Source organism: Salminus brasiliensis, chromosome 10 (assembly GCF_030463535.1).
Source record: "Salminus brasiliensis chromosome 10, fSalBra1.hap2, whole genome shotgun sequence".
NCBI classification, from domain to species: Eukaryota; Metazoa; Chordata; class Actinopteri; order Characiformes; family Bryconidae; genus Salminus; species Salminus brasiliensis.
Window position 1 is genome coordinate 14,285,971 of NC_132887.1, and position 26,587 is coordinate 14,312,557.

At 45.6% G+C, this 26,587-nt stretch overlaps 2 protein-coding genes across 3 annotated transcripts in view; both read left to right on the top strand.

Annotated features, from left to right (window-relative positions):
* The window catches only part of kiaa0586 (KIAA0586 ortholog), a 121,694-nt gene that overhangs the window by 3,962 nt on the left and 91,145 nt on the right, over positions 1 to 26,587 (top strand). For both annotated transcript variants that reach the window (XM_072689365.1, XM_072689366.1), the window contains exons 8-9: positions 650 to 817; positions 6,934 to 7,060. In XM_072689365.1, the coding sequence (XP_072545466.1) occupies positions 650 to 817; positions 6,934 to 7,060 (295 nt within the window). The remainder of the gene's footprint in view (positions 1 to 649; positions 818 to 6,933; positions 7,061 to 26,587) is intronic.
* irf2bpl (interferon regulatory factor 2 binding protein-like) lies at positions 11,535 to 14,754 on the top strand. Its single transcript, XM_072689368.1, has one exon. The coding sequence runs from the start codon at positions 11,980 to 11,982 to the stop codon at positions 14,059 to 14,061; it is 2,082 nt and encodes a 693-aa protein (XP_072545469.1). The 5' UTR covers positions 11,535 to 11,979; the 3' UTR covers positions 14,062 to 14,754.

Genomic DNA, 26,587 nt, shown 5'->3' on the forward strand with positions numbered 1-26,587 from the left:
TTCAATATGCTAGACCCACGTGTACCCTCTATGAACAAAAGTTTTGGGACACACCCCTTAATCTGAATTCAGGTGTTTTATTCAGTCCCATTGCCGAAGGTGTATAAAATCAAGCACCTTGCCATGCAGTCTGCCTTTAGAAACATTTGTGAAATAATAGGTTGTTCTAAAGAGCTTACTGAATTCCTACATGGTACTGTAATAGGATGCCATCGGTGCAACCTGTCAGTTGGGCAAGTCAGTGTATATCTCCAAAATGGCTGCTTTACAGGAGAAGGAAAAAGCCTTAACTTTCAATAGACGTCAGTGTAAAAAGATTTAATTTCAGTTATTTTCAGAACATTCCAGTTGGTCTATTCATTGTGAAATTGTCGCACAATGTAAAGAACCACTGCTGCATAATTGTTGTGATATCTATACATAACACTCTTTCAAATTTGCAGATGTTTAAGAGAGGTGGGGGTTGGGTAGTAAAAAACAAAGCTGTTTAAACACTTGGCAGGGTGTTACAGGGTGTGGATGCACCACGTCTTGTTTTCCTGTAAGAAGATCAAAATCTCTCTGTGTAGAATGGATTAAGGAAATGATTGGGGAAATTTGCCGAGGGATCAGCTTAACTGTTGCTTTGTTTGCTGCTTCTATTGTCCAGCTGTCCAGCAGCAAAGCTGGGACATTCAAGCAGGAAGAGAAAAAAGTCCCTTGGAGACCCCAGCACCCCGTAAGGTCATCCCCAGACCCACCCACTGGAATCCTAATGCCCAGGACAGGCAGAAGAGCAGCAGCAGCAAGACACGCAAAGCCACCCACAAGAACCATGGTTGGTTACATTTACTGAACTACAGAATTCATCCCAGCGTGAATGTAGTAACAATGTTGGGGTGTTTAATTAAGGGCAAGCGAGAGAGTGAGGATACTGCAGTATGTGCTTACTGGGTATGATCACTGTGTTAGACGACTGACTACTGCTAAATTATTTTATTTTATGGTTGGAATAATAAGGTATGCTGGCTATATCAGGACTGTATGCAGTGAATTTGTGGTAGCGAACGTGTGAGGTTGAGTTCCTGTTGTTCACCTTTAAACCACTTGATGGCAGTAGCATCATTTCCTAATTCAGGTCCGTGCTTGAGCGAAGGAAAATATGGAGGACTGGAAAATTGGCTTTAACTTTTGATTGCAGAAAAAAAATACACAAATACATGTATACATTTTAATAACTCCAATAGCAACGTCTGGAAAATGGGTGGAAAAACATCTGTATATGAATTTCCTAATAAAATTGTTGTAGGAGTTTTGCCTGACCTACCATATGGTACCATAAACACTCCTATTATTGTTTTATTGTACTTTTTGTACATTCAATTTTGCAAACAGCTCCTATTTGAGTGCTTATTATTGGAATTATTTACATGAAATAATATTATCGCATGTACTTATTATTTGCTTGGGCAAAACCTTAATATATTAGTACTATTTCTCTATTGGAAGCATGCTTGCCATGGATTGTTCATTCTGGTGTTATTCTTACTTTCGTACCGTCCTAAGTCACAGGTTTGGGAAACGCTTGCACTTGTATCCTGCCTGTGAGGCAGTAATGTTTAGAATAGGAAATCACGTTCTTTAATTCCTTACAAATTGCTCATTAACCCACCAAAGTACCCCCATTTTATAAGACGCACCATTACGCAGCAGCTTGTTTAGATTGAAGGTGTGTGGCTGTCTCTTCTGCAGCTAAAACTAATTAAGGGTAAAACATTTGTGTTGAACAAGGGGCTGCTGCTGAGCAGCTGTGTAAATACGGACAGTTGGTGCAGTTCATCTCAGCCGTGCTGTTTTGCTTCACGTCAGGTTCTTTTGAAAGCCTCGAGTGGTTTGCTCGAAAAGCTTGCGACGTGCTAGTGCAGGTTGACCAGGAGACGCGGAGTGTATACTCTCAGCTTCAAGACAATAGGCTCTGGAGCCCAAAGCCATAACAAACTCTCCATACAAACGCAGAACCTCAACATGCCTGTGCTAATGTTGGTCGTTAGGCTGGTGAAGGCTTCATGGCAGCATCCAGGCAGCGTTTCGGGTTGTCTTCGTCAATTCCTCTCTCTTTCAGTTCTTTCTGCACTTCTTCTTTCCAGTATGGGGGTAATTACATTGCGAGCTCCATGCTTGGGGAGCAGAAGTCATTGGCTGCGTCTCCCACACACTTGTCTGTCTGAAGGCTGGAACAGTTTTCCCTCCTGAATCTAATCTGCTGCTTTCACTCTCCCACACTAACATGGGATTGCTTTCCCAGAAGCTGCTCTGCTTCTCTTCAGCCCTCCATCACAGATGTGTGCATGGTGAGCAGAGAGCTAATTAAACACATTTCGACGTGTCACGATCTTGCAGTGTTGAAAACAAAGACAGTGTTATTCCCTAAATAACATGCAGTTTTAGTTTAGTTCCTCACGTAAATGAAAATGTGCAAGAAGGCTGAAGGTTTTTGTGCAGTTATTTTTGTGTGACCTCGCTGTCAAGTCAAAGCCATGTATCCTCGAAATGACAACTTCACAGTACAAGGAAAAAACCTTAACATCCAACGGTCCACATTTCTATTTCTATTGGTCAGTTCATCTCAATATTTTTATTGTCGTGTGCAAGATCCAATGCCAGATACACATTATGTAAAAAAAATCTAAAACCAGTGTATAAATGGAGCTGCATTTGGGTTTATTAGTCACATTAACTGTATGTGACTGTTATGACAAGACAGGGAGATTAGATTTTAATAGCTTGGCGGAAAATTGTCTGTCATTGGTCCATTTTTCTTAATCCCGTGTGTATGTATGGGAGTGTGCGAGGACAGTAGAGAAATCAAGCTTAAGATGTCTGTTACTAGTGACTCCATTTTGTCGCTGGTGTGCATCTGCCTGGTTGTCGTGGCAACCCTGCTATTTCTGCGGCTCGATCGCTCTCCTCCTGTCCCCGGCTGTCAGACTGCTCTCTCTATGGGAATGGGCTATTTTTAGTCCCGCTGCCTTTTGTTTCTCAGGCACATCATCAAAAGCCACATTAAATCCATGCGGTGTGAAGTTACACGTGGGGGTACGAGGGGTGGGGCAGGCGTACAGTAGCTGCCGCGTATCTCTATGATATTTTTAATATCCAAATGCTTATGTGTGATCAGCCTGGGAAAACTGAGATGCTGGATTATTAGAGATGTTTCGCTGGCTTAATTATCCAGGCCACCATGCCCAGAAGATTCCACTGAGTTGGTCTATTATTAATTTCTACATACTCTCTGTTAGTGAAGCAGCACATGCTTGGTACAGTACTGTAGGTGGTCTAAGAATAGTGCTGCTGTTTTTTTGTTTTTTTTACAGGAAATAATATTCACCCAGGCCAAAACAGTTTATCTGGAGCTAAATGAAGCACTCCCTTGCTAGAGGAATTTTAACTCCTATAGACAGATCATCAATGAGTCTGGAACGGATATACACAATCAGCGCACAGCTTATTTGTCCTGGCATGAGTATGTTGCTGTGTTGATCAGCAGATAAAGTAGACTTCAGTTGGTCTTGAATGGAAATATTTATAAAATGTTGCTGCTTGCAAGCTGGGAACCTGACATCAACCACACTGGTAGCAGGTCTAGATCAATCTCATTGATTAGACATTGATTAAGACATGATTGTTCCACCTAAGCTGATCTTAAAATCAGTCATCAAGTCAAGTTTAAATAAAGCTGTGCATGACTTGTGTGTGTTTTCCTGATTAATGAATTATGGCCTAAAAGTTAGTAAAAGCAAAAAGACTAGCAAAAATACAGTTATCAGTGAGAGATATCTCCGTAATCTTTCATAATCCGGCTTAGCTACCTCCTGCTGTGAATAAACACCATACATGTGCCTTTATATAAATAACATACAGTTATTTCTACCTCACTTTGGAAAACAGCAGACGGTGTTTGATAAATGAATTCTGGACAAGTAAAGGACTTTCCTACCTGGACTGTGGGAACAACTGTCCCATTTTCACTGTGGCTTTTGTAGGGACTGGGGTAAGAGGTGGAGAGCCTCTTGTCACATTTTTTTGATTCCCAGCTGCCGTGTCACCTAGGAGAACCTGGGGGGGTGGGGGTGCATGGGCTGTCTACTCTCCATTGCAGTGGCCTTTGTGGAATAAATGGCAGGCTTTATTATTAGCCTGGTCTCTTACCTGCCAAGGCCTCTAGCGCAGCCGGTATGCTCCTGGGGGTCGGGGGAGGGAGTGAGGGGGTGGCATGCCATGCATTACGCTGTAGTAGAGCACAAAAAGCCTTTTCATCTCCCCTGTAGGATCATGTGCCATTTGCAGCTGTAGCGCTGGGGGATATACTTATATATTGTCTAAACTGGTTTCTTTTTGTAACTGTATTGATGGATAAAAAATGTAGAATAAAAATGGCATTTGTTGGGTGCTTCTGATTGTTTTTACCAGCCCTGTTCAAGATATATACACAGTTTATTAGTTTAAAATGCATTGAATATTACATTAATTCAGGAAATGGCCAGTTTTGACCAATTATATATTTTTTTAGCATTTTTTATAAAGCTTCTTGCATTAAACCATATTGCTTTTATCCAAGGTTGTTGCACATTAACCCAGTGCTCGGGAATGAACAGCTCCATTAACCTTCATTAAATATCAGCTGCTGCTATGATACTGTGATCTATTTGAGAAGTATTGTGATCTTAAATGTGATCAGTGCTGCCCAGCACTGCCCAGCTGGTTGCTCGTGGACTGTGGAGGAGATGTTGAATATGTTAAATTGCTTATGTCTGGTGCATGTTGCATACCACACCCCCATCCACCCCCCCCCACCCCCACCCCCATCCTAAAACGTGTTTAGACTGCACACAACACGGCCGTATTCAGCCATGCTTCCTCTAGCTCCAGAGCGGAGTATTAGCACATTGTGCTCCTGATGGACTGCAGCGTTGCGTCTAACCCCGCGGCTCTGCTATGGGCTTCCGCCCCCTGGGGAGATGCCAGCTTTGTGCTAAAAGCTGTCCATTGTTTGGCCGCCTGTGTTTGGAGTAATTGTAAAGGCGGCATTAAAGAAAAAAAACAAACAAACAAAAAAAAAAACTCACCGTCTCACTGTTGCTATGGGTCCGCACATTCCAGCTGATGTTTTGCAGCTGTAAACACTGCATGAGTTTGACGTCACCCAGCAGCTGGAAAAGAGGACTGGAATCTGTGTGGTAACAACAGCAACCGTCGCTTCAAGCTTTGCAGCGCGGAGGGAGTTGCTGTTGCAGTATATCACTCAGAATGTGCGTGAGAAGGGAATTAAAACCTTTCTTTTGTTGTTGTTCAGATTTATTTGTGCTTGATATTGGTATTGGAAGATTATTGTTAAAAGGAAGTGTGTTTGTATCAGATGGATGCTTGGATTTGATCAGATTATTTAAGGTGAAATTTGATTACTCAATCATTGACTGAGTAAAATGTTTAGGTCATACTATCAGCATTTTATTCAGTTTACTGCCCTTGTTACCCTGCAGAAGTAAATATTAACTTTGTTAAATTATATAACTTTTTGTTCTTAAAATGTTACTTAATGGTTCTAGCGGACTAAGAAGCTGCCACTATGACCTAAGGATTGCTGGTCATGCTGCCTGCCATCAGCAGCTGAAGCCTGATAGAGCACAATTGGCCTTTCTCTATCAGGGTGGGTAGATGGGTCTCTTTTTCTCTCATTGGTCAGTCCTCACCCTCACAGTTTCGGGAGCTTTACATGTGATTGGGGAGAGTACTTAAAATCTAAAATTGTTACTTAATGTCAATCAATCTCAATGTTTATTTTTTACATTCTAATTTCTACAATTTATTGAGCAAATATCTGCATTGGTCCAGAATTCTCATTTTGCCTAATTTCTACTCGTTACATAGATTTCTTGCATGGAAAGTACAAACATATTACCATAAATTTGAATGGTGTTGCTGCCCTTGCTGTCCACAATTTCAATGTGCTGATCTACGATTGTTCCAGCAGTACAGTTATGAAATGACTCTGCAGTGTTGAGGTTGTTCCCTTTCTTTCTTTAACCTGCCAAATCAGGCTTTGAAAGGAAGCACAGTGCAGATGTTCTAAGAATCAGAGAGACGTTGTTCTAAGAGCAGGAGCAGCGTGACCCGTTGCACTCATTTCTAAACTATGTTCACCATTAAGCTTGCAGGCCTCCGGTTTCCTTTCTGGCTTTTCCTCGTCTGGCCTTGCTGATTGTCAGACGGCGAGGTGTGGTGGAAGAGCCTGGCACGACGCTGTTGTTTTAGTAGGAGGAGTCCTCTTTTTGACGTGACCTTTTGACCTTGAGGAAACGATTATGGTCAGGATCTCCTCAGCAGCCAGGGGTAATGTTGTTTTTGGAGGAGCGAGAAATCCTTGTCCAGTGTATTTATGTGGCTTTGTTTCCTTTTGTCTGCGTTCCACAGTGCTGCGGGGGGAAACATTCCTCTCACAAATCTCTTCGGTTTCTAATGGGCTCTGGATAGCGACCAGGGATATTTTTTGCCTTGCCTTGACAAACATCTGTGTGATGAGGTTTTTCTCCAACGACAGAATGAGTTTTTTTTTTTTTCCATTTACAGTCATCCACTGGCAGCCTGCAAGAATAACAATGAAAAGTGCCCTTCTCATAACCTTACCTTACTGCCGAACGACCGAGCCAGATGTACAGCTCTTTGTGCAGCAATGATTGCTAGAACCCACGATTAGTGTGAAAGTGTGGGGTATGTTTTGTTGGAGTGTAAATCTCAGAGCCCTGATGAATTGGCGAGTGTGTGTGTGTGTGTGTGTGTGTGTGTGTGTGTGTGTGTGTGTGTGTGTGTTGTGGCTTTAGACAGAGCAGTACAATGCTATGTGAGACAGGTGTCTGCTGCTGGGACTGATTGGGCCCATGTCTTTTCCCTCTGCAGGAAGTGGCAGGCTGCTGGAGCAGATCCCTAACAACCAGAGATCTCCCACGAGATGCCCAGCACCCTCTGTTGGGGTAAAGAGAGTTACCATAGCAACAGTCAATGACAGCCAACCAGAGCAATCCAGGTAATGATGAATCCTGAGAACATCCCACCATACTTCAACTTATACAGTCATTTATACAGTATTTCCTTGAATACTCTGTAGCTGTGTTTGCATCTCTGCCCTATTTACTACCCCTACATGTGAAAATCCAGATCACTATATAGAGCACTCTTATAGGGTACAAAATTCAACCAGATACCAATTAGGTGCACTTCTTACCTTTGCATTTACATTTTTATGAATTTGTCTAATCTTGGAAACTTGGAAATCAGTATATTATTATTTCTCTTTGTTTAAAAAATCATCATCATTTATTTATCACAGATGCAGATGATCAGCTGTGATGATTGGTATCTGAATTGCAGCTTTTTTTAATTCACAACGGGAGATACTAGCCTGACATTGCTGAGAAACACTGGATTTGGATTGTCACCAGACTTATCTGTATAAATACTTGCCTAAAATCTTAAGTTAAGTTAAGCAATGTGGACTATTTTGTTTATAACATTTAATATAGTAAACCATTACAAAAAGTCTTGTTTACATAGATGTTGGTTGTGAATGACTATTGATGTGATGTTATTGTGCATGGTTTTATAAAGATAAGAGTGGTGACAGTCTAACATCTGTGTTTGTTAGCAATGGCAGTTAGCGCTGTTCAATTATCATTGTCAAAGCATGGATACTTGTTCTGGAATTAAGTGAGCTGATCTTTTTTCCTTATTGTTTTCCGCACTTTATGGAAAAACTATGGACCTAACAGTTATATTATATTTCTGATGCTAAATCCAAGTGGCTAACATTGACCCCTTTAAGCAGCACATAAGGTCACACAATATAATATGTAATAGCATCTCTGCCCGTCCCTTTAAGTGAGGGGTGTGTTCCGCTCTCTGACATGTTTGCCAAATGCCTTGTGTGTATAGGTTCAGGTTCAGGTCCAGACCTTTTCTGTCCTGTTTTGACAGATTCCTCCACGCCTCGTCATAAATTGTATTTCTTGACATTCAGGAAGGCGAATGATGATAAATAAGCAGAAAATAATCAATGTCCTAAAGCCGAGTGTGTTTACTGAGGCTTGTTTTTTCCCCCCATAGTTTAAGCAACACAGAAATTTCTTGTACAACCTGCAGAAGTTCTTAAACCATCCCACAAACACTCTTGGGGTTCCTTGTGGCTTCCATTGTTTTTTTGAAGCTGAGACGTATTTCACTATTGACGTGCGTTCGATGCGTGAGCTTGTTTGTAGTAGTTTTACATAGACGTCTGGTCCTATTTTCAACATCTGTGCCACGGCTCTGTTTTTCTAAGTGAGGCTTTTATGTGTTACAACGGGGACATCCACGAGAAAGCGCGTGCCTACCTCGATCGAGCTCCGGCAAGACGTGAAGGGTTAAATCCTTTCGAAAACAGTTTGAAAAGGAGGGGAAAAAAAAGAAGGCCCGACAGTGTGAGTGAAAATCATACATATGCAGTTTACTGAGCGGTCTGTGCTAGATACGCACATATAAGGAGCCCAAGGGAGGCAGTAACTCACAAAGCTGCTCTAGCAGCCTCTGGTCCCCATGGCAACGGCAGGCGGCCTCTATCGGCTCCATCTGAGAATAGGTAAAGTAAATCTGCATGCATTTGGCTACCCGCCAGTGTCTCAAATGAAAGAGCACTTTGAACGGCTGCCAGGTTTGGAGGAGGAGAGGGCCTGTCAGGCCTGCTTAATGTTGGCAGTTTGTACTTGGCAAGCCTTGCCTTTTCCCAGAATCCCTCAGTCTGGCAAGCTGCCAGCTGCTTAGCGGAAGCTGAGAGTTAACCCCTGCGACGGGCCTGGGGAAAGCTGAACGTTGAAAACTTTCCACAGTGTGTGTGTGTGTGTGTGTGTGTGTGTTGAGGCAGCGAGGCACACAGTGTGATCTGTATGCATGAGAGGGCTGCGGGGATAGCAGAGAATCTCTCGGGGAGAGGGAAGGAAAGCAAAATATCCTGCGCCGTCTGCACTCACAATCAGACCGTGCAGGTTACTGCAGAAGGTTTACAAGGAAAGTCTTCTAGATGTTAATTTCTTTTAAAGTCCTTTCAATGAGGCTAGTCTGAAGTAGAGTTCTGTTCATTCACTGTGTTTATTTTTTGTCCCTGTATGCGGAAAAATGTGTGGAATCAGCAGTGAATGTTCAGCAAGCCTGTTTATTCAATGCTGATTCATTTTTGGACATGTGGCGGTATAGTGTGTAGTGTGTAAGTCAATGCACTGTCATTGCACACGGCTATAACTATAACTGGTGCACACGCCCTTTTGTTTTCTGCTCCTCTCTTTTTATGTCGTAAATTATAGTTGGAAGGAAACAACCATACGTCTGCCACACATCGCAATTCTGGTCACAAACCAGTCTAACACACATACACACAAAATCAGCTCATGTCCCGTGTACAACCCATCAGTCTACACAACTTTCTACTCAACAACACACCTGACCTAACAGAACTGTACACACACAATGAACTGGCTCACATTTTAATTGGAACTTTGTCTCCTGAATGAAGCACTCTGGTCATTTCTGATTTCTTTTTTCTATAAATGCTTATCTGTTTATTCATAATGCCGCTATTTCTGGACATTTCTTATTCCCGGTGCCACTGTAAGCAACGTGCAATAAACTTACTATGTATATTTTCTTATATATAAATATATGCTTATCTGTTAATTCTATTCCATGTATATTTTTTAGGTCTGTCAGCACTGTCTAATATGTTTACTTGTCTAGCGTAATTATTTAGGGTTATATTTGTCATTTGAAATGCAATCTTGTTTAGCTGTGCACTCCTGGTGTATAGTCTAAATGACAATAAGGTTTACTTTGAAACTTGAGGCCAATTAAGTTACAGTTGGACAGAATAAAGAACTTACAAGATATTAAATTGTAGCTCAGCACTGGAGTAAACACAAACATTGTTTACTAGGGCCAAGATCAGCTTAGTACTTTCAGTATTTTCTGAGCCATGCTGTAGTGGAGATGAATTTTAGAGCACACACTTGCTCGTCTAGCACTAAATGCGTGGAAAGACAACCACTCTTTTAGCGCTGTGTTTGTACGCGTACATATGCAGTGTTTTCCTACTGAAATTGAGTCTGATTTACTGCGGGGTTCCTGCTGTATCTGTATTTGCGTTTCCAGTGACGAGAGCCATCTCTACTTTTTTGTAGTTTTTTTTTTTGCCCTTTGGGAAATAAGTGGCTACCAATAATATTATGGTTTGTTATTTTAGCATTAATAAGTAGATACATACATACGTATGTACAGATTTATTATACAGGGCAACAAAATGCAGTTTTACATATGCAGCAGGTCCGAAGCGTGTAGATATGAGAGATAAGATTAATGAGCATATACACAGTTAAGGTTCTATAATATACAAATTAGACACAGTATTTGTAGTTTTATTTAGCAGAACAAAAAAACATTGGCAGTATTTGTACATTGTGGAGAGAATGTGCAATGTTGGCCCTGCGAAAGCTATATATGTTTATATATCTTCACACATACAGATATATATACTATATATGTATATCTGTATAGAGGTACGCTATATGGACAAAAGTATTGGGACACCCGCTTTTATATTGTTTCTTTGGAAATCGGGGGTATTAAAAATAAGATTATCCTGCTTTTGTTGGACTAATTCTCTGTCATATATATATGGAAAGCATGTTGAAACATATACGCATGTTTGATGCTGAATGATCTTCTACATTAGCTTCTTCCATACACACCCAGCCTGATGAACTTAGTATGCAACACTTAACAGGAAGGTGGGGGGAAAGAATGCCTTGAGCAAGGCTGAGGCCATGCATGGTTGCTTTTTGCTCATACATTACATGCGTATTACATTTGGTGCCAGCGGTTAGTAAGGATTGCCATGGACAGCATTTTTTCCACATGTAAAGTCATTCCCCTTGCATTTCTTCTCTCCAAAAGCTCTTATAGGAAATGTGTGATGTGCCTGTAGTTGTGTTGGAGTGAGGGAGCTGGGTTTGGGGGTTTGGGGGTGGGGCAGTCTGTTTCTGCCTGTTCACTGAAGGAAAACAGTGAGACTCTGCCCTGTTGAAAACAACAGACTGAACCAGCAAGCCGAGTTTTAAAGAAGGCGTTTATGAATGTATGTTAGAATGGTGGTGTTTGGAAGGTTAGTTGGCAGACAGATTATACGTGTTTCTGTGCGTGTATAAACACTTTTATGGCGCGGAATTCAGTTCTGTAGTTTGCTGATGTAAGCATTTCCTTCGCTTGTACATCGTCGAAGGGAACAGATGAGTTGAACAGCACTAAAACCCGCGCTGGTGACTGATTTTACTGAGAGAGAGAGAGAGAGAGAGAGAGAGGGGGGTTGAGAAAGCGGCTTGTTTTCCCACAAACCCTCCTTGTTTCTAAGCGAAAAACTGCTCAATGTGGTGCGTGCTTGTAGTGTGTGTGTGTGTGTGTGTGTCAGTCCATTCAAAAGATTTAGTGGGGAGTGGTTAACGCATGCGCACTCGCACAGCAACAAGTGGCATGTCGATGTGTAACGGGGAGCAGCGCGTTGCTGCTACTGCTGACGTCACCGGTCCGGCCAGGTGGCATTCCGCGCGCGGGGAGAGAGCGCGCGCTCGCGCGGAGGACGTGTAGGCACCGTCAGGGAAAAAAGGGAACCAAAAAAAGGAGAGAAAAACAAAACGTGAATCCCAACGCCGCGAGCGCGAGTCAGTAAAATGTGAGGCGGAACCGCGCAGCCGAAGTCCCGCACGACCACCACCACCGCCGTCGTGGTCCCGGAGCTCAAGAAGAGAGAAAAAGCTAGCGCGTGTAAGTGTGTGTGAGAGAGACGAAAATAGCGAGAGCAGAAAACACAGCGAGGCTTTTCCCTGCCCGTTTGCTCGCGCTGAGCGGTTGAAGCGGAGCGGCGCGTGCAGCATGTCTTCCGCGCAGGTCGCCTCGTCGCGGCGGCAGTCGTGCTACCTGTGCGACCTGCCCCGCATGCCGTGGGCCATGATCTGGGACTTCACGGAGCCCGTGTGCCGCGGTTGTGTAAACTACGAGGGCGCAGACCGCATCGAGTTCGTTATCGAGACCGCGCGGCACCTCAAGCGAGCGCACGGCTTCCAGGACGGACGCTCACCAGGACCGGGAGGCGCAGGGGTACCGCTGCCCGTGCCCCCGCCGCCGCCTCCGCCGTCCTCGTCGTCGCTGCCTCCGCCGCCCGTGAAGGCGCACGTGAAGGAGACGGTGCAGCTAAACCACGTGGATGGCTCGAGCAAGCAGCAGCAGCAGGCGGCACAGCAGCAAGCGGGGCTCGAGCGCTACTCCTCCCGCTTCGACTACTCGGGCATGAGCGCGCACGCGGCGCGCCTCCCCAACGGCCTGAACGGCTTCCCGAAGACGGACGATGGGCCTCCCGAGCTGAATCGTCAGAGCCCCAACTCGCGGCGCGGCGGCCACGGACTGGTGTCTCTACCCGCGCAGATGAGCGTGCCCCCTAACCTGCTGCCGCAGACCATGCTTAACGGACCCGCTTCAGGAGGCGCCTGCGCGGGCCTCACACCACACGGTCTGGCCGCACGCGCGCCTCCCTCGTCATCTTCATCGTCGCAGTCATCATCTTCGTCGTCCGGCCTTGGCCTCGCCGAACCGGGCAAGCGTCCCGCATCGGTCTCGAGCACGGACCAGGAGCGCGAGGCGCGCGAAAGGCAGCGCAACGCCGAAGCTCTGGCTGAGCTCGGTGAGAGCCTACGCAACCGTGCCGAGGAGTGGACGAGCAAGCCAAAGCTCGTGCGGGACACTCTGCTCACGCTGTCCGGCTGCGCGCCCTTCGACGTGCGCTTCAAGAAGGATCATGCGCTTGCAGGCCGCGTGTTCGCCTTCGACGCCGTGGCCAAGCCGGGCGCCGACTACGAGCTGAAGATCTTCGTGGAGTACCCGAGCGGCTCGGGCACCGTCTTCTCCAGCGCGTCGGGGGTTGCCAAGCAAATGTACCACGACTGCATGAAGGACTATGGCCGTGGCCTCTCGTCCGGCTTCAAGTACCTCGAGTACGAGAAGAAGCATAGCAGCGGCGACTGGCGCCTTCTCGGCGACCTGCTGCCTGAGCCCGTGCGCTTCTTCAAGGAGACCCTGGGGCCCGACATGCTACCGCAGCCGCACGTGGACGCAGGCTGCCCTCTGCTTCCTTCGTCCGCGCTCACCGGCGTGTTACCGCGCGCCTTACCAGCCTCATCGGCAGCAGCTGCTGGCGCGCTACGGGCGGGAGCGCGCAAACGCAAAGCCTCGCCGGAACCGGACTCGCTAGAGGAGCGTCAGCAGCAGCAGCAGCAGTGGATGGCCAGCCAGAGCGCGGCAGTAGGCTCGTTCGGGGCCTGCCACGGAGGACCACCGCCGCTGGGCCCCGTGCACGCAAGCAGGGCCACGCCTCCAGAACCTGCACAGAACGGACAGTCGCCCATGGCCGCGCTCATGTCGGTTGCGGACGCTCTAGGTGGAGGTGGAGGAGGTGGAGGTGGAGGAGCACACTCCCCCAAGGACGCGAACTCTGTGCATTCGACCACGTCCGCGCGGCACGGCAGCACCGGCAGCGGCGGCGGCAGCAGCCCCGTGTCTCCGGCCTCGGTCTCGGGCCAACGGCGCTTGGCCTCACGCAACGGCGACGCTCAGCAGCAGCAGCAGCAGCAGCAGGCACACGCGGAGCACGCCGGGGCGCACGGGGCACACGGCGTGCCGGACTCGCCCATGGCCGGCAGCGGTCCACTGTGCTGCACTATCTGCCACGAGCGCCTGGAGGACACACACTTTGTCCAGTGCCCCTCGGTGCCCGGCCACAAGTTCTGCTTCCCGTGCTCACGTGAGAGCATCAAGGCGCAGGGCGCCACGGGCGAGGTGTACTGCCCCAGCGGAGAGAAATGCCCCCTGGTAGGCTCCAACGTGCCTTGGGCTTTCATGCAAGGGGAGATAGCGACCATTCTGGCCGGGGACGTGAAGGTGAAAAAGGAGAGAGACCCTTGAACGTGACGCAGCCACGTGCACCGACTCAAATAAATATATATATAAATAAATCTATATATATATTATATATATAAATAACCATGTTGTGAATAATGTGTACAGAACACTCCTCCTCTTCCCTCCTCCGTGTGTTTTTGTGTTTTTGGGGGGATAGTGGAGCCTGCGCCTCAAAGGAAAGGAGGAAGCTGTTGGCCCAGGACGGTGGGGAAGCACTTTGAGGTCACAGTTGTGTTTTTTGTTTGTTTTCTTTTTTCTACCAGTTCATGCACTTCATTTAAAGTGGTTTACACATCCCAAAAAAAACAAAACACAACCCCCCCCTTCCAAACCACCCCCTCCCCACTTTGTTACATGACACGTTTTGTCATTTCTTACGGTAAGACTTGGTTGGTCACATGGTTTTCCATGCCAATCAGTGGGGCATTTCTCTTCTGATTTTTTTATTTTTTTGCGTTTTGCTCATAATGATGTCTCTTTTTTATATCTCGTGCTCTGAAAGTATGACTATAGTTTACTACGTGTTTTTCGTTGGACTTTTTTGTTATGTTTTGCATTAAAGATGCACGGATGCTTAAGAGTAGAGCAAAAATACTGTACATTAACTGCTCTGTTTGTTTATACGGTTCTGTAGTAACAGAAGACTTGTAACGTGCCTTGGAGCTGAGTCAATTGTAATAAATTCATTGGTATGAAGCTTTTGTCAAGTGTCAGTTTGTTCAGTTCGAGATGCATTGGCGCTGTTTGTACACGGCTTCCCCACATGGCAGAGCTGCACTGGTTTATTCGCCATATGTCGCACAGAACTCCCGTTATATGATATGAGGAATTTTAGGGGAAACAGGACTGGTCTGTGAGCTTTTGGAAAGCCGGTGGTTCCAGTGAATGACTGTTTATTGCTGGATCATGGTGTAATCAGTTTTCAGTGTGTTTGAGAGAAAGCCAAAGATGTGGCTAATGTACTTTGTACTGTAAAATTGAGTGAAGGTTAAAACTGGTTTTAAATATGTGTTGTGTGTCAGGGACTGTTGCTATGATTGCTTCATCATAAGACAGCAAATACATATTGCATGAGTCTCAGTGTTTTGATGGTATAGATAAAGTTTAGGCACTGCATCTCAACATATTTTTCAATGTCTGTATTTTTTTCACCAGTAACATGCTTGGCTAATTCATTGACCTAAAACCTAAAAAAGACAAGTAATGCATCCAGCGACATGCAGTGACTAAATTAGGACTGGGTCCTGTTTTTCAGAGCGCATCATTTCAACACATCACTGAGTAGTGTGAGCTTGAGAGACACCCACTGTTCTGTGATAGTTGTGGTTTTTGAAAGTCTGGGCCTGTGCTTTTGGCACTGATGGGCTTTTTCTAGTGTGGCTGCAGTGGTGTGTGTGTGTTTAATGTCATGCTTGCAGCAACAAGTTGGGATATAAGAGGAATGGTAATCAAGCTGAACTGCAGGAAGTGTTAAAGTCCTGCATGAACACTCTCCCTCATTTGTAGTAAAATCTGTTGTGATGCTGGAGACGAATGCAGTAGCTTTGTAGCTTATGTGTGTTTGTGTTTGTATGTGTGTGTGTGTGATAGAGAGAAAGGGAGTGAAAGTGCTTGCACATGCCTGAGACAGCCCTCGGGCCACATTCCTCATTTAGAATTCAGCTGGTGGTCATGTGACCCGTCAGTCGTACATTGGCTGCTGTTTGGAGGGGTGGGGGTGGTAGCTGGGGGGAGAGCAGTTGGTGCGTGGCTGTTGCCATGACTTGAGCTAATGCTCTTTTTTCTCCTTCCAGCACCTTAGACAAATGGTTGGTAGAACAATTCTTTCATGGTGTCCAGCCATGAACGGACCTCCAGACTAAATAACTGGGGACTTTGAGGTCAGGGAGCTGTGCATATGCTAACGTCTGTGCGTCACCCACAGACCTCGCGCTGCTTCAGCTTGTCTGAGGCTATTACACTGTGTGAACGGTGAATTGTCCTGTTTTATTTTGTTTCTACTTGGTATTCATTGCTCAGCCATTCATCAGATTGTGTATGTATTAAATATATGTATGTTAAATGTTCATGTGCAGTTCGAAAGGTGTAAATGTGTTTACTGTGGCATAGTCTTTCTTCTGAAACAGCGCTCAGTGGGTCACTTCTGACTGAAGTGCGACATTTTAATTCATTCTTCATCTGAGGCTAAATGGATGTGATGAATAATTCTTATTTGCTGGAAGCCGCAAAGGAAGCTAGAGGATTATTATACAAATAAAGAGGCTTAAAATGGTTCTTTGAGCAGTGCCACAGAAGACCATATCGGTAAAAGAGATGGTCAAGCGAAGTTCTTTAGACCATATAACTGTTCTTTACACTCATTTACCATCTGTATTACAAACATGGTTCTTTATGGTGCCAAGCTGGTTATTTTTATGGAATTCTATGCTATATACAAATCCATTTGGAGCAACAGTCCTATGCTGTTTATTCCTTCTTTGTTAGGCGTCAATGTTCAGCCATCCTTATTTTTGTTACAGATTTAAATCCTGTCCCATCAGTTTCTAAAACACGCTGATTGACTTCACTGCGAAGGTGAATTTGGTTGTGAAATACATAAGCTGAAACCCTTTCACCACTGTGCTTCCAGGAGGCGTTTTTGAAGATGAGAGATGTCCTGTGCCGTGGTGCATTGCAGAGTAGCAGCTGCCCTGTCTGTTGGTCCTGAGGTGTGGGGGCTCAGTGAGGATAGAGTGCCTTGTATTGTCATGCTAAAACATATGCTTTGCAGTAATGCGGCCTCTGAATATGCATAGTGAAGAAAACCGCAAATAACCTCAATCTACATCAATGCTGAGGGTCTTTCTTCCTGTTTGCCACCCCCCTACACAGCCCATGCAGCCGCGTGGGGTTCCCGGCCTTTAGCATGCAAGCCGCAGCCATACGTGCACTTGTGGATCTGAGTGTTAAGTCAGAGCAGACATTTCACTTCATGGCTGCTTTAGCATTGCAGACAGATCCCTGATAATTTTAGCCTGTGAAATCTGATAGGGACTGTGTGTGTGAGTGCTAGTGCAGATTGCTCCGTCATTGGGAATTACCGTCATATGACTCGAGCGGGGTGCGTGCGTGCATGCGTGTGTGTGTGTGGAGGGGCGGGGGGTCTCTAAAATACCACCAGACAGAATGGAGACATGGTGGCTGTCCCAGTCCCCCAGCTTCATTATAGCTTCAGATTAGCTGCATCAGCAACACTTTTTTCATGCCGTGCATCAAATGTCTGCTGCAGTCATCTAAAACATGAAGCTTTTTCTCACACTTTAGGTTGCATCAAAAATGACGATGACGATGATGTTGGATGAAAAGTGATGTTCGTGTTACACTGGCAAGCCATTTCTTTCTCACCCAGTCGGGCTCTGTTCTGTCTGTTTTGGATTCGTAGTTTTTATGGGCTGCATTGTGAAATGACTGCAGTCTGTTCCCCATCTTCTGGCCAGGGAAGCCCCCCTCCCCTCCTTCTCCACCCAAATCCCACATGCTTCTCCTCTCTCATCTTTCTCTTTCTCCCTCCCTCTCAACGAGGGAGAAGTTTCCAGCAGATAAAAATACAGCCACTCCAAAGGTTACTCCGCAGTGCCATCGTTGCACAGTTGCCCATGGTAACCAGCCTTGTTCAAAACATCATTTATTCAGGAATGTGTGGACACAAAAGGGGGGCAGGGGGAGGTGGGAGAGACAGCGACTTGCAGTTAACCCCGCGCTTGCTGGACTGCACTCTGCCTATAAGAATTTGATCTGGACATGCCATTCCTTCACCCTGTTCTATACACAGTACAGTACTATGTAGTATAGATCACAGGTGATGTTCTTTCTCAGTTTTGGAGCATTCGCACTTTGGAAACTGCTTATTTAAAATATTGCAAGCCATTGTGTCTGCTCGAAAGTGCAGCAGATGCTTCTCTGACATTTGATGTGAAATGTCTTTTAACATTGTGTATCTTTAGAGGCTTTCCACCGAGACACGTTCGCACGTGTTTGGTGTTGCGAAAGAACAAATGAGACTAACATGACTGTGTTGTGCATGTAGAGCAGCTCAGCTGTGCTCTTCCATTATCTCCGTCCTCTACAGAGCAAATGGTTTTGTTCCTGTAATAAAGCAGCCCCCCTTTTCTTTTTATTTCTTTTTTTTTATTTTCTCTCTCTCTCTCTCTCTCTCGTTCTCTTGGTCTTTTCGCGGCTCTTGCTTCTGTCCGTATGCATGTTGTTTTGTGCAGACAGAGGGCTTGTCTGGAAAGGGTTATTCCCATCTTGTTTTCATTCACTGTGCCTCTGAGCACAGCCATTTATAGACGGTGATGTCAGCACTATCTTTCGTAGCCCAGGGCCCCCTTGGCAGATAATGTATGCAATCTCAGACATTCCATTCCGTCCCGGCGAATAAGCTGCCAGCTGCTGCAGGCGTGAGCTTCCTGCCTCCTTCTGCAGATATTAAAGCTGCAGAGACGAATTGATTTTCTGTCTCACCTCCCCCCCCCCCCACCACCACCACCACCACCACCACCACCACCCTCCCTTTTTTCTTTTTCTTGTTTTTAGCTTCTCTTTGGTGCAGTGAAGACGGATGGCACGATCCCTTGAGGTTGCCGCAGACATAAATTCATAGGATTATTTTGCTATTTGTTGTTTGCTTTTTTTGTTGTGTATCCACATCTATAACTTACATATCATATTTGCTTCTTTTATTTATTTATTTTATTCTCCCCAAGGGTGTTTATTCACGTGCTTGTAATTTAGCTTGTTCTGAATTTGTGGTTGCTAATGAACGTTGCTGTGCTGCAGTCTTTTTAAAGGGTGAACTGTGTACAGCTTCTTATATAACCGAACAGCTAGAATGAGGTGGGGCTTGTTTTGGGGTCTACCTTTGACTAATGGCATTAGTTTGTTGGAAGGGGCGCAGTTTTGGCAGGGTTCCAGTCTGATGTTTTTCATTTGCTTGTAAAGGACCTCAGTTTCTTATGGAATTCCAATTTGCATGTCAAGGCCACCCCCTCACAACACACACACACACACCCAGACCCTCGAGGGCTAGCCTGTTAGCGCTTCCTGTAGTTTCCCGCCAGAGCAGAGGGTTGCTGGGGTGGGGGGTCGCTGGAATGGCCGGGAGGGGTTCAGAAAAAGGGGGGTGGTGTTTTTGAGCACATGGAAGCAGACTATAGGGCACCATGGCGACTCTGTCTTTTCTGAAAAGCCTCCTGGCTGAATTGTTCAAGGCTGGTTTCGCCTGATTGATTCAGGCTATTGAACTGGGGACAGATAGAATACCTGTCTGAGCACAGACCAAGCTTTGTATCAAGGGATGCTCGCAGCCTTTGAGGATCTAAACGTCCAACCCTCTTGTTCCTTAGGTTTAGGACTAATAGACAAATGGACAAAACAAGACATTAGTCTTGGAACAGTATAGGGTTAAGCGATGTGGCAAAAATGCATTAGAATGTTAAAGAATTCAAATAATGGAGTTTTCAGTCAGAAGGGGGAAAAAATCCACATTTTTAAATTGCAATGCAAGTACAATGTGTTATGCAGTTGGTCAGTACTGATGATATCTGTGGTATGCTCAGAAGATCATATTGTGACCACAATAGATCATAATAGCAAAAAAATATCATATTGTCCACCCCCAGAACAGTCAGAAATTCCAGCAACGGCATTTTTGCTTTAACGCGCCTCTAGAGATTAGTGCTGTAATTCGGCTCCAAATGCCAGAGCTCATGTTTTGTGGTTCTTTGTGAGCTATGCAGAGCTGAGTGGTAGGAAAGGGTTAACTGCAAACCCTGGGGCTGTGCAGCTCTTGGCAGGCGGGCCGGAGAAATGTTGCCCCTTTCATTCCTCTGGGTTGTTTACACGACTCTCTGGCAGCCATTTTAGACTGGAGCTCGGCTACCACAGGCGCGGGAGTGGACTCAGGTTTCTGAAGCTTTCACAGTGCAGCGAGTTCAGTCAGCAGCTTGTCCCCTCATCCATCTTCTCCTGGGGGGCCTCGCTTTTCCCCCCTGCATTCAACCTCCCTCATTCCACAAGCTGTCTTTCTTCTTTTTTTTTGGTTATGACGAGACTCTTAATAAGCACTGTATTGTTCATCACTTTCTTGACAATGCCTGTGATTAATCTTTAGTGTTTTTAGGTTGGCTTTGCCTTAAAAGGATTCTTGTTCTCCACTTTTCTCATACTTCTTCCCCTCCTTCCCCAGCCTTTCACCCCCCCCCCCCCCCAGCCTGCATTTGAAAATACTGTGCTGCAGCTGGTATCGGTGTCTCCATGGTCTTGACCTTACACGACTGATGATCATACTTGGTGGAAACAATCAGCGTCAACAGTCATGAAATTTGCCCTGAAACGGAAACCTTCCCAACATCCTTGTGGTGAAACAATAAGGTCTGTCAGACAAAGAGCAAAGCACTTATTGTCAGTAATCAAAAGGCTTAATTTAAAAAGAATAACACCAGCTGTTTTGGCAGGTCCTGCTCGTTTCGCATTAGTCAGGCCTGTGTGTCAAGCCTTTGAAATGTCATTTCAGTAAGCACTCAGAGGAATGTGCTCCACCTTCTGAATGGCCCTAATTAAGTGCTCCTCTGTGAAAACACACAACCCCCAAACCAGCCACACCGTCCTTTACTTTGTCATTCATCTGCCTTCTTCAGACCTGCTTCCAGGGGGGTGTTTACTGCAGTCTAGTCAAGCAATACACATTAATCCTCATCATGTAAGAAGATATGATTGACCTTTCTGAGAATCAATAAGCCATCTATGCCACGCCGATGCCAGCACTCATTTGTTGGAAAAGATTTTGTGAGCTGGCCCGACAGTATTGACGTTTCTTCTGGTGTGAGGAGAACCGCAGGTGATTTATGCACATTTGCAGCACATTGTTCTTGACCTTTTCAGGCTCATTTAATTAAAAAACTATCCAGCAGTTCATGAAACACAGATTTACAGATTTTCTTTAGGGTATAATTCGAGAAAAGAAGCAGCATCTGAGAATGTTCCCGTTTTTAAACGAGACTGTTATCTCTTCCTTTCCCCCATGCCTGCTCTTTGTTGTGCTGTCCATAAATGCTAATATGTAGCTCCATGTTTTCCACAGTAGCGCACGGAGGAGCAGCCTTTTCTTTTTTCGCAGACTCTGCAAGAAGGAAAAAAACAAACAGCTATGTTCCTGAGATAACATTAATATTTAATCAAACACGTCTCTCTCATGCAGAACTGCTGAGCAGTCATGTAATCTCTGTTGATACACCCTCGTTATGTTCGCTGCATCTTGTATCATTTTGTCTTCCTCATCTTGCTGACTGTACGTAGGTTTGTACACTCACCCGAGGCTTCAGACCACCTCTAGTGCTGAGCAGGGAGACGGGCGTTAGGTGAAGAAGACATTGTCACTCAGTGTAGCAGAGGCCTCTGTGCTGATGATGGTTCATATGGGTGCAGTTGTTATCACCCCTCCAAGCCTCACCTACACCCCACCCCCTCCCCAGGCCCATCTGTTGCGTGAATGGGTGTCGTGATGGTGCTTCATTAAGAAGTGTTAAATGTATCTCAGCTGTCAACAGATGTGCCAGACTTCCCCTCACACATGCAACTTTAGCTTTAGACTTAGTAAGTAAGAAAATGCGCTCACAAATCTGAATGTTTTCACATCTGGATTGTCTGGACCTAAATGTGACTGAATTCAACCTGATCGATTTAGATCAGATAGAGTTGAGAGTCTCTGAAACAAAGTTTTAGGTACTCGACTGTGCTGTAAATGAATGAAACTGGGCATGTTGGAAATTTGACACATAAAGTTATGTGAATTATGGCATGGGAGAATATTTGAATAGTATTTTTTAAGGATCTGTCACTACTGATGGATTTTGTCTGCAATTATATGAATCGCAATCAATCGCAAATCAAGTGTAACGGGAAGATGTCTTTAAATATTGTGATATATATATTTTACCAGATCACCCACCCCTAAAATTAATAGCACAGTCCAAATGTGTAGGTATTATAGATCAAAACCGTGTTCTCTGTAAACCCCCTATTGGTTGAGTAATTTTTGTGAGCATTTTTTAATGCCTGTTTAATTTTGATATTATTGCTACAAAAGAATGCATGTTGGTCAGTTGAACCTGGCTGCTGATTGAACCCCTTTTCAGGCCTTTACAAAGCATTGAGGAACGTTCTCTCACTATAACATTCTCTCACTATCTGTGCACTCTTTTAAGGGCTACCAAAGTCTTCTGAAGCCCTTGCTGTGATCTCTGATGCAAAACCAGGCTAGAGTGTGAGACAACAAAGCCTGCCGCCCACAGTTTGCGGAATAGCTCAGAATTGTGTCGCACTCATCTGTTACTCTTGCCATTGGGGTGGTAGACCAAGCACAACCCTGCTGCACTCTTTGTTTCTTTACTTTTGTCGATTTCCTGTTGCTTTTAGAAAAGTCTCTTTAATATTATTCATCCCAGAAAATTAGTTGTTTGTTCTCCTTCGGCATCCATGGGTTACGAATTCTGTAAGGTTCACCAGACTGCGGTGAGTCCCAAATGCACACATTGTTAAAGCTCACTCACCTCCTAGCGTTCACTGTGTGAATTTGGAGAGACCTGGCTGTTTAATTGTAAATTGAGTAACAATAATTAGCCGTGCCTTTTCTGACATTTCTGCAAATGTCATGGCAATCTGGCATGTAGTGCGGCTCGTAGTCAGATGTCATCACTCACTAAGACGTGAGAGTGATCAGGGGACTTGGCTTGTACTTTAAATAGAATGCCAATGAGGGAGTGCACGGCTTGATTGGCACTGGCAATATATAATTCAGTTTCAGCCCCCAGGATTCAGGGTGAATCTGTGATCTGATTACTAATCAGCAGACATGGCAACCTCTCCCTCTCCTCCTCCTGCTCGTCCTCTGAGGCAGGGCGAGAGCGTCTCTTAGCTGTGGCGTCTGTCATGAACTATTGCATACCAACCTGGACCATTCAGAGAGGATTGGGGGGGGGGAGAGAAAGATGAGCCAGTTGCCATGGAGACGGAGACATGGAGTGATGCTGATTGGATACAATGTCTCTCTCTCGCGTGCTCTCTCTTTCTCTCTCTCTTACGCTTCCTCCTTCGCTCTCTTCCTCTCTCAATACTCAAAAGAATTGTATTTTTCTCTTTCCATCCTCCGAGTCCTCTTGAATGAAAGGGTAATTTATGTATTATGTGCCCTGTGGCCCAAAGCAACATAGCAACATAGGCATTTGAGATGTGATTATTGCAGCATGGCGGATGGAGACAAACATTTTGAGTTTTGCTTTGTGATGTATGGCTTCAGCGCAAATGTAGAAGGCGTGCAAGGAGGAACTCGAGTGCCATCCATCAGCAGACTAAGGGATAATTGACCTTTTTTAATGTTATTCTTGCTTTTACAGCTGATACAGAGCAGAAACCTGCTTGCTAGAGCTGTCACCACCTTGCCTTACCAATAAATCCCCACCCAATTATGGTTAGTGTAGGCATCCTAACTGCTTTTCTCGATTCTAATTTTCAGTGCAGGATGCTTATAATCCGCGTTCGACTATTGCTAATAGTGGTGGCAGTCAGTTTGGCCTCCCCATGCAGAAGGAAACTGCATGTCCAAATGCTTCTAGACACAACTGACATAAACCGTCAACTGAGCTTATACAGCTTGTATAATATACAATAGAAAATCAGCATAGCTCTCTGCAACGCCCACCTCCCCCCAAAGCCAAGCATCAGCTAGATGGGTATAAAAGTCCAGTAGTTGACTGTGGAGCAGCAGAATCAACTCATCATCCAACATCAGTACCTGACCTCACTAATGCTCTTCCAGCTGAATGCATTCTTGGGTTCAAAGGTTCTGACACCATGTAAAACATTTTTTGTGTTCCAAATAATCAGCCTCTGTTGATTAAGAAATCATTGCACACCCAACACGGCATCAAGGGGCCATAGACTGCATATGTACATGGGATGCATGTGTTCAGAGATCTGAGGAGGTTCAGCTGTGTTAGATTTACAGTGCAATGTAAAGTTTCTGTCTAGTTATCCATCTGTGATCAGACATTTTCTCATGCTGTGCTGTGCCTCTGGGCTTTTTCTGCATTCAGGAACCCCTTTCTCTCCCTCCCTCAGTGCAGCAGCCAAACCGATGTGTTTTATCAATCTCGCCCATGGACATTTCTGGTAATAGGAACCAGAGCCACTGCAGGAGTCTGAGATGGCCCACGGGCCCAAGAAGGAGCCACTAGCATTGTGTTCAGTCTGGTGGTTGGCTAAGGCCGACTGACTCAGACTGCAGACTGTTCTTTCTATTTGTTCAAGATTATGCAGAAACGTGGGCCAGAGCGTACACTGCCTCTGCTACATTCTTCTGACGTTCTTATACCTCCCTCTGTGTCCTTGGCATGTTTTCCACACATTTCCTGAAAACATGACAGACTTTCCCAGGTTTAAAAAACTATAAAACTATTACTACCTGCTGCCATGTTGTGTGAGCTGAAGGAAGATGCATCTCCAAAGAAGGAGTGGAGAACATCAGAAGATGAGTCATAGACTCTCGGTTCACCCTGCAGATCAGAGGCCTCATTTATATCTCTCAATGGTGCCGGCATCTTTTAATGGCCATGATTTGCTCATTCAGACACCATCACGCTTTATGAGCCACTGTCAGGAGGACTCCTGCTGGCCAGAGAGTGGTAGTGCAAGCAGTCTCTTGCACTTGGCGCTTTCCTGCCTTTGTTCAGATGTAATTACTTTCTTGTGTGTTGTTTTTTAGCTTATTGCCTTTAATGGGTGATGACTCTGCTCTTTTCTTCCATATCCCTAAATCAGCATCAAACATTCTTTTATTAACTGGCAACCAGAAATCTCTCCTTAAGCCTTAATTGTGCTTTCTGACATGCAGTTGCTGCCGAATGGCAGTATACTTCAGTTTATTTGGCACCCATCAACCACGTGGGTTACAAATGCCTGCCCAAAACTGCCTCACTTTTACAAGTCATCACCCGCACTGACTGGGCCAGATGGCTCGGTCTAATGTACGGCGTGCCTGGTTGCAAATGGCTGCCGTCAGTGCTGGCACAGATGTTGTGCTGTAGAGAGTTGCTGCGCTGCCCAAACTCCCTCTTCCTTCACTGTGATTAATGAATCCTCCAGCTCACCTAGCTCTTCAGTCAGCCTCCGCAGGCTGCCTCCATCTCCCAGGCCCCAGCAGTATTTCCTTCACACAGCCAGATTTATATCGGGACGTGGTGCATATTTATGAAGTGTGCTCCCCATTTGTACTTACAGGCTTGGTTTTCCCTCCATTTACTGTCCAGAGCCTCTATATTATTCATATGTCACTCTCGCCCAGTCCAGAAGTCGCCCCTGCCGTGCTGCTATGAGCCTCGGAGTATGATTAAAGGTCACTGGAGGTTTTTCAGGACTTAACGACTACAGTAGGAGCCAAAGCTAGTACTTGTGATGAATATGACCATTCTTTCGGCTGGCGTGTAATATTACTTCCACTATTGAGCTCACGCTATTTTCCCTCTGTTCGCACTCTTACTCATTAGTCGCGTGTCAAACCCACCCTGATGAAGGCGGCAGCTCCGAATGTGACCCTGATGTGACAGAAGGAGGACAGAGAGATATAAATACATGGGCCGTGTTGCTTTGCCCTCTGGTAGACCACTAAGCCTGGCCAAGTTCTGCCACACTGCCCAGAGGTCAAACCGTCTAGCTCTTGCTTTTGTTGTGGAGATTATGGAATCACCTCTGCTGTCAACTGTGCTGAGCTGCAGTTTGAGGCCCATTCTGCTTGTCCTTGCGGCAGAGAGATAGACTTTGCTGTAGAATGCAGTTTGAACATCTTGAAAATAGCAGCTTGAATATAAAGGCTCAGTAAAGAAGAGTAGAGTGCACCATTTTCTCTCCGTTTGTCTGCTACTAGTCAAGTTTGCCCAGATCTCATCTGACAGAGCAAAGGCTGTGAGGTAAGCTCATGGTTTTCGTGCCAGCCGAGCTCTACTGGGGGATCGTGGCTGTGTGTCTGGCCGCTGCGGGTGCTGCTTCTGCTGCTGCGGATCGTTCCGGTCTGCTACCCTTACAGTCAATGGGCAGGCTGTGGGGGAGGAGCGCCGCCCCACGTCGTTCCGATGTGACGAGCCCGGATGACACGGGCAGAAAATAGCTCCCCGTCTCCCTCGTTCAAACCCGCCGGCTCTCTCTCTCCCTCACTCTCTCACTCTCACAGCCCCCCGACCATACCCACTGTGCTGTCTGAGGCGGGAAGCCAGCCAATCACAGGCCGCTCTGTTGCTAGGTAATGGCTGGTCGCCCCCGTGCCTAAGCATGCTAATACAGTGAGGTTACGTTTCCTCGGTGAGACGAGCACTCTCACACCACGGATAAGAGTGTGTAGGGGGGTTTGTTTGAGACGAGAGAGAGAGAGGTATGAAGGTATGGGGCACCAAATGCTACTCTATTCTAGCTGACATTTGTTTAGGGTTGGTGGCATTTCCAT

What these genes read in the sequence shown, in the direction of transcription:
- irf2bpl (XM_072689368.1), top strand. Translation starts at nt 11,980, where the DNA reads ATGTCTTCCGCGCAGGTCGCCTCGTCGCGGCGGCAGTCGTGCTACCTG.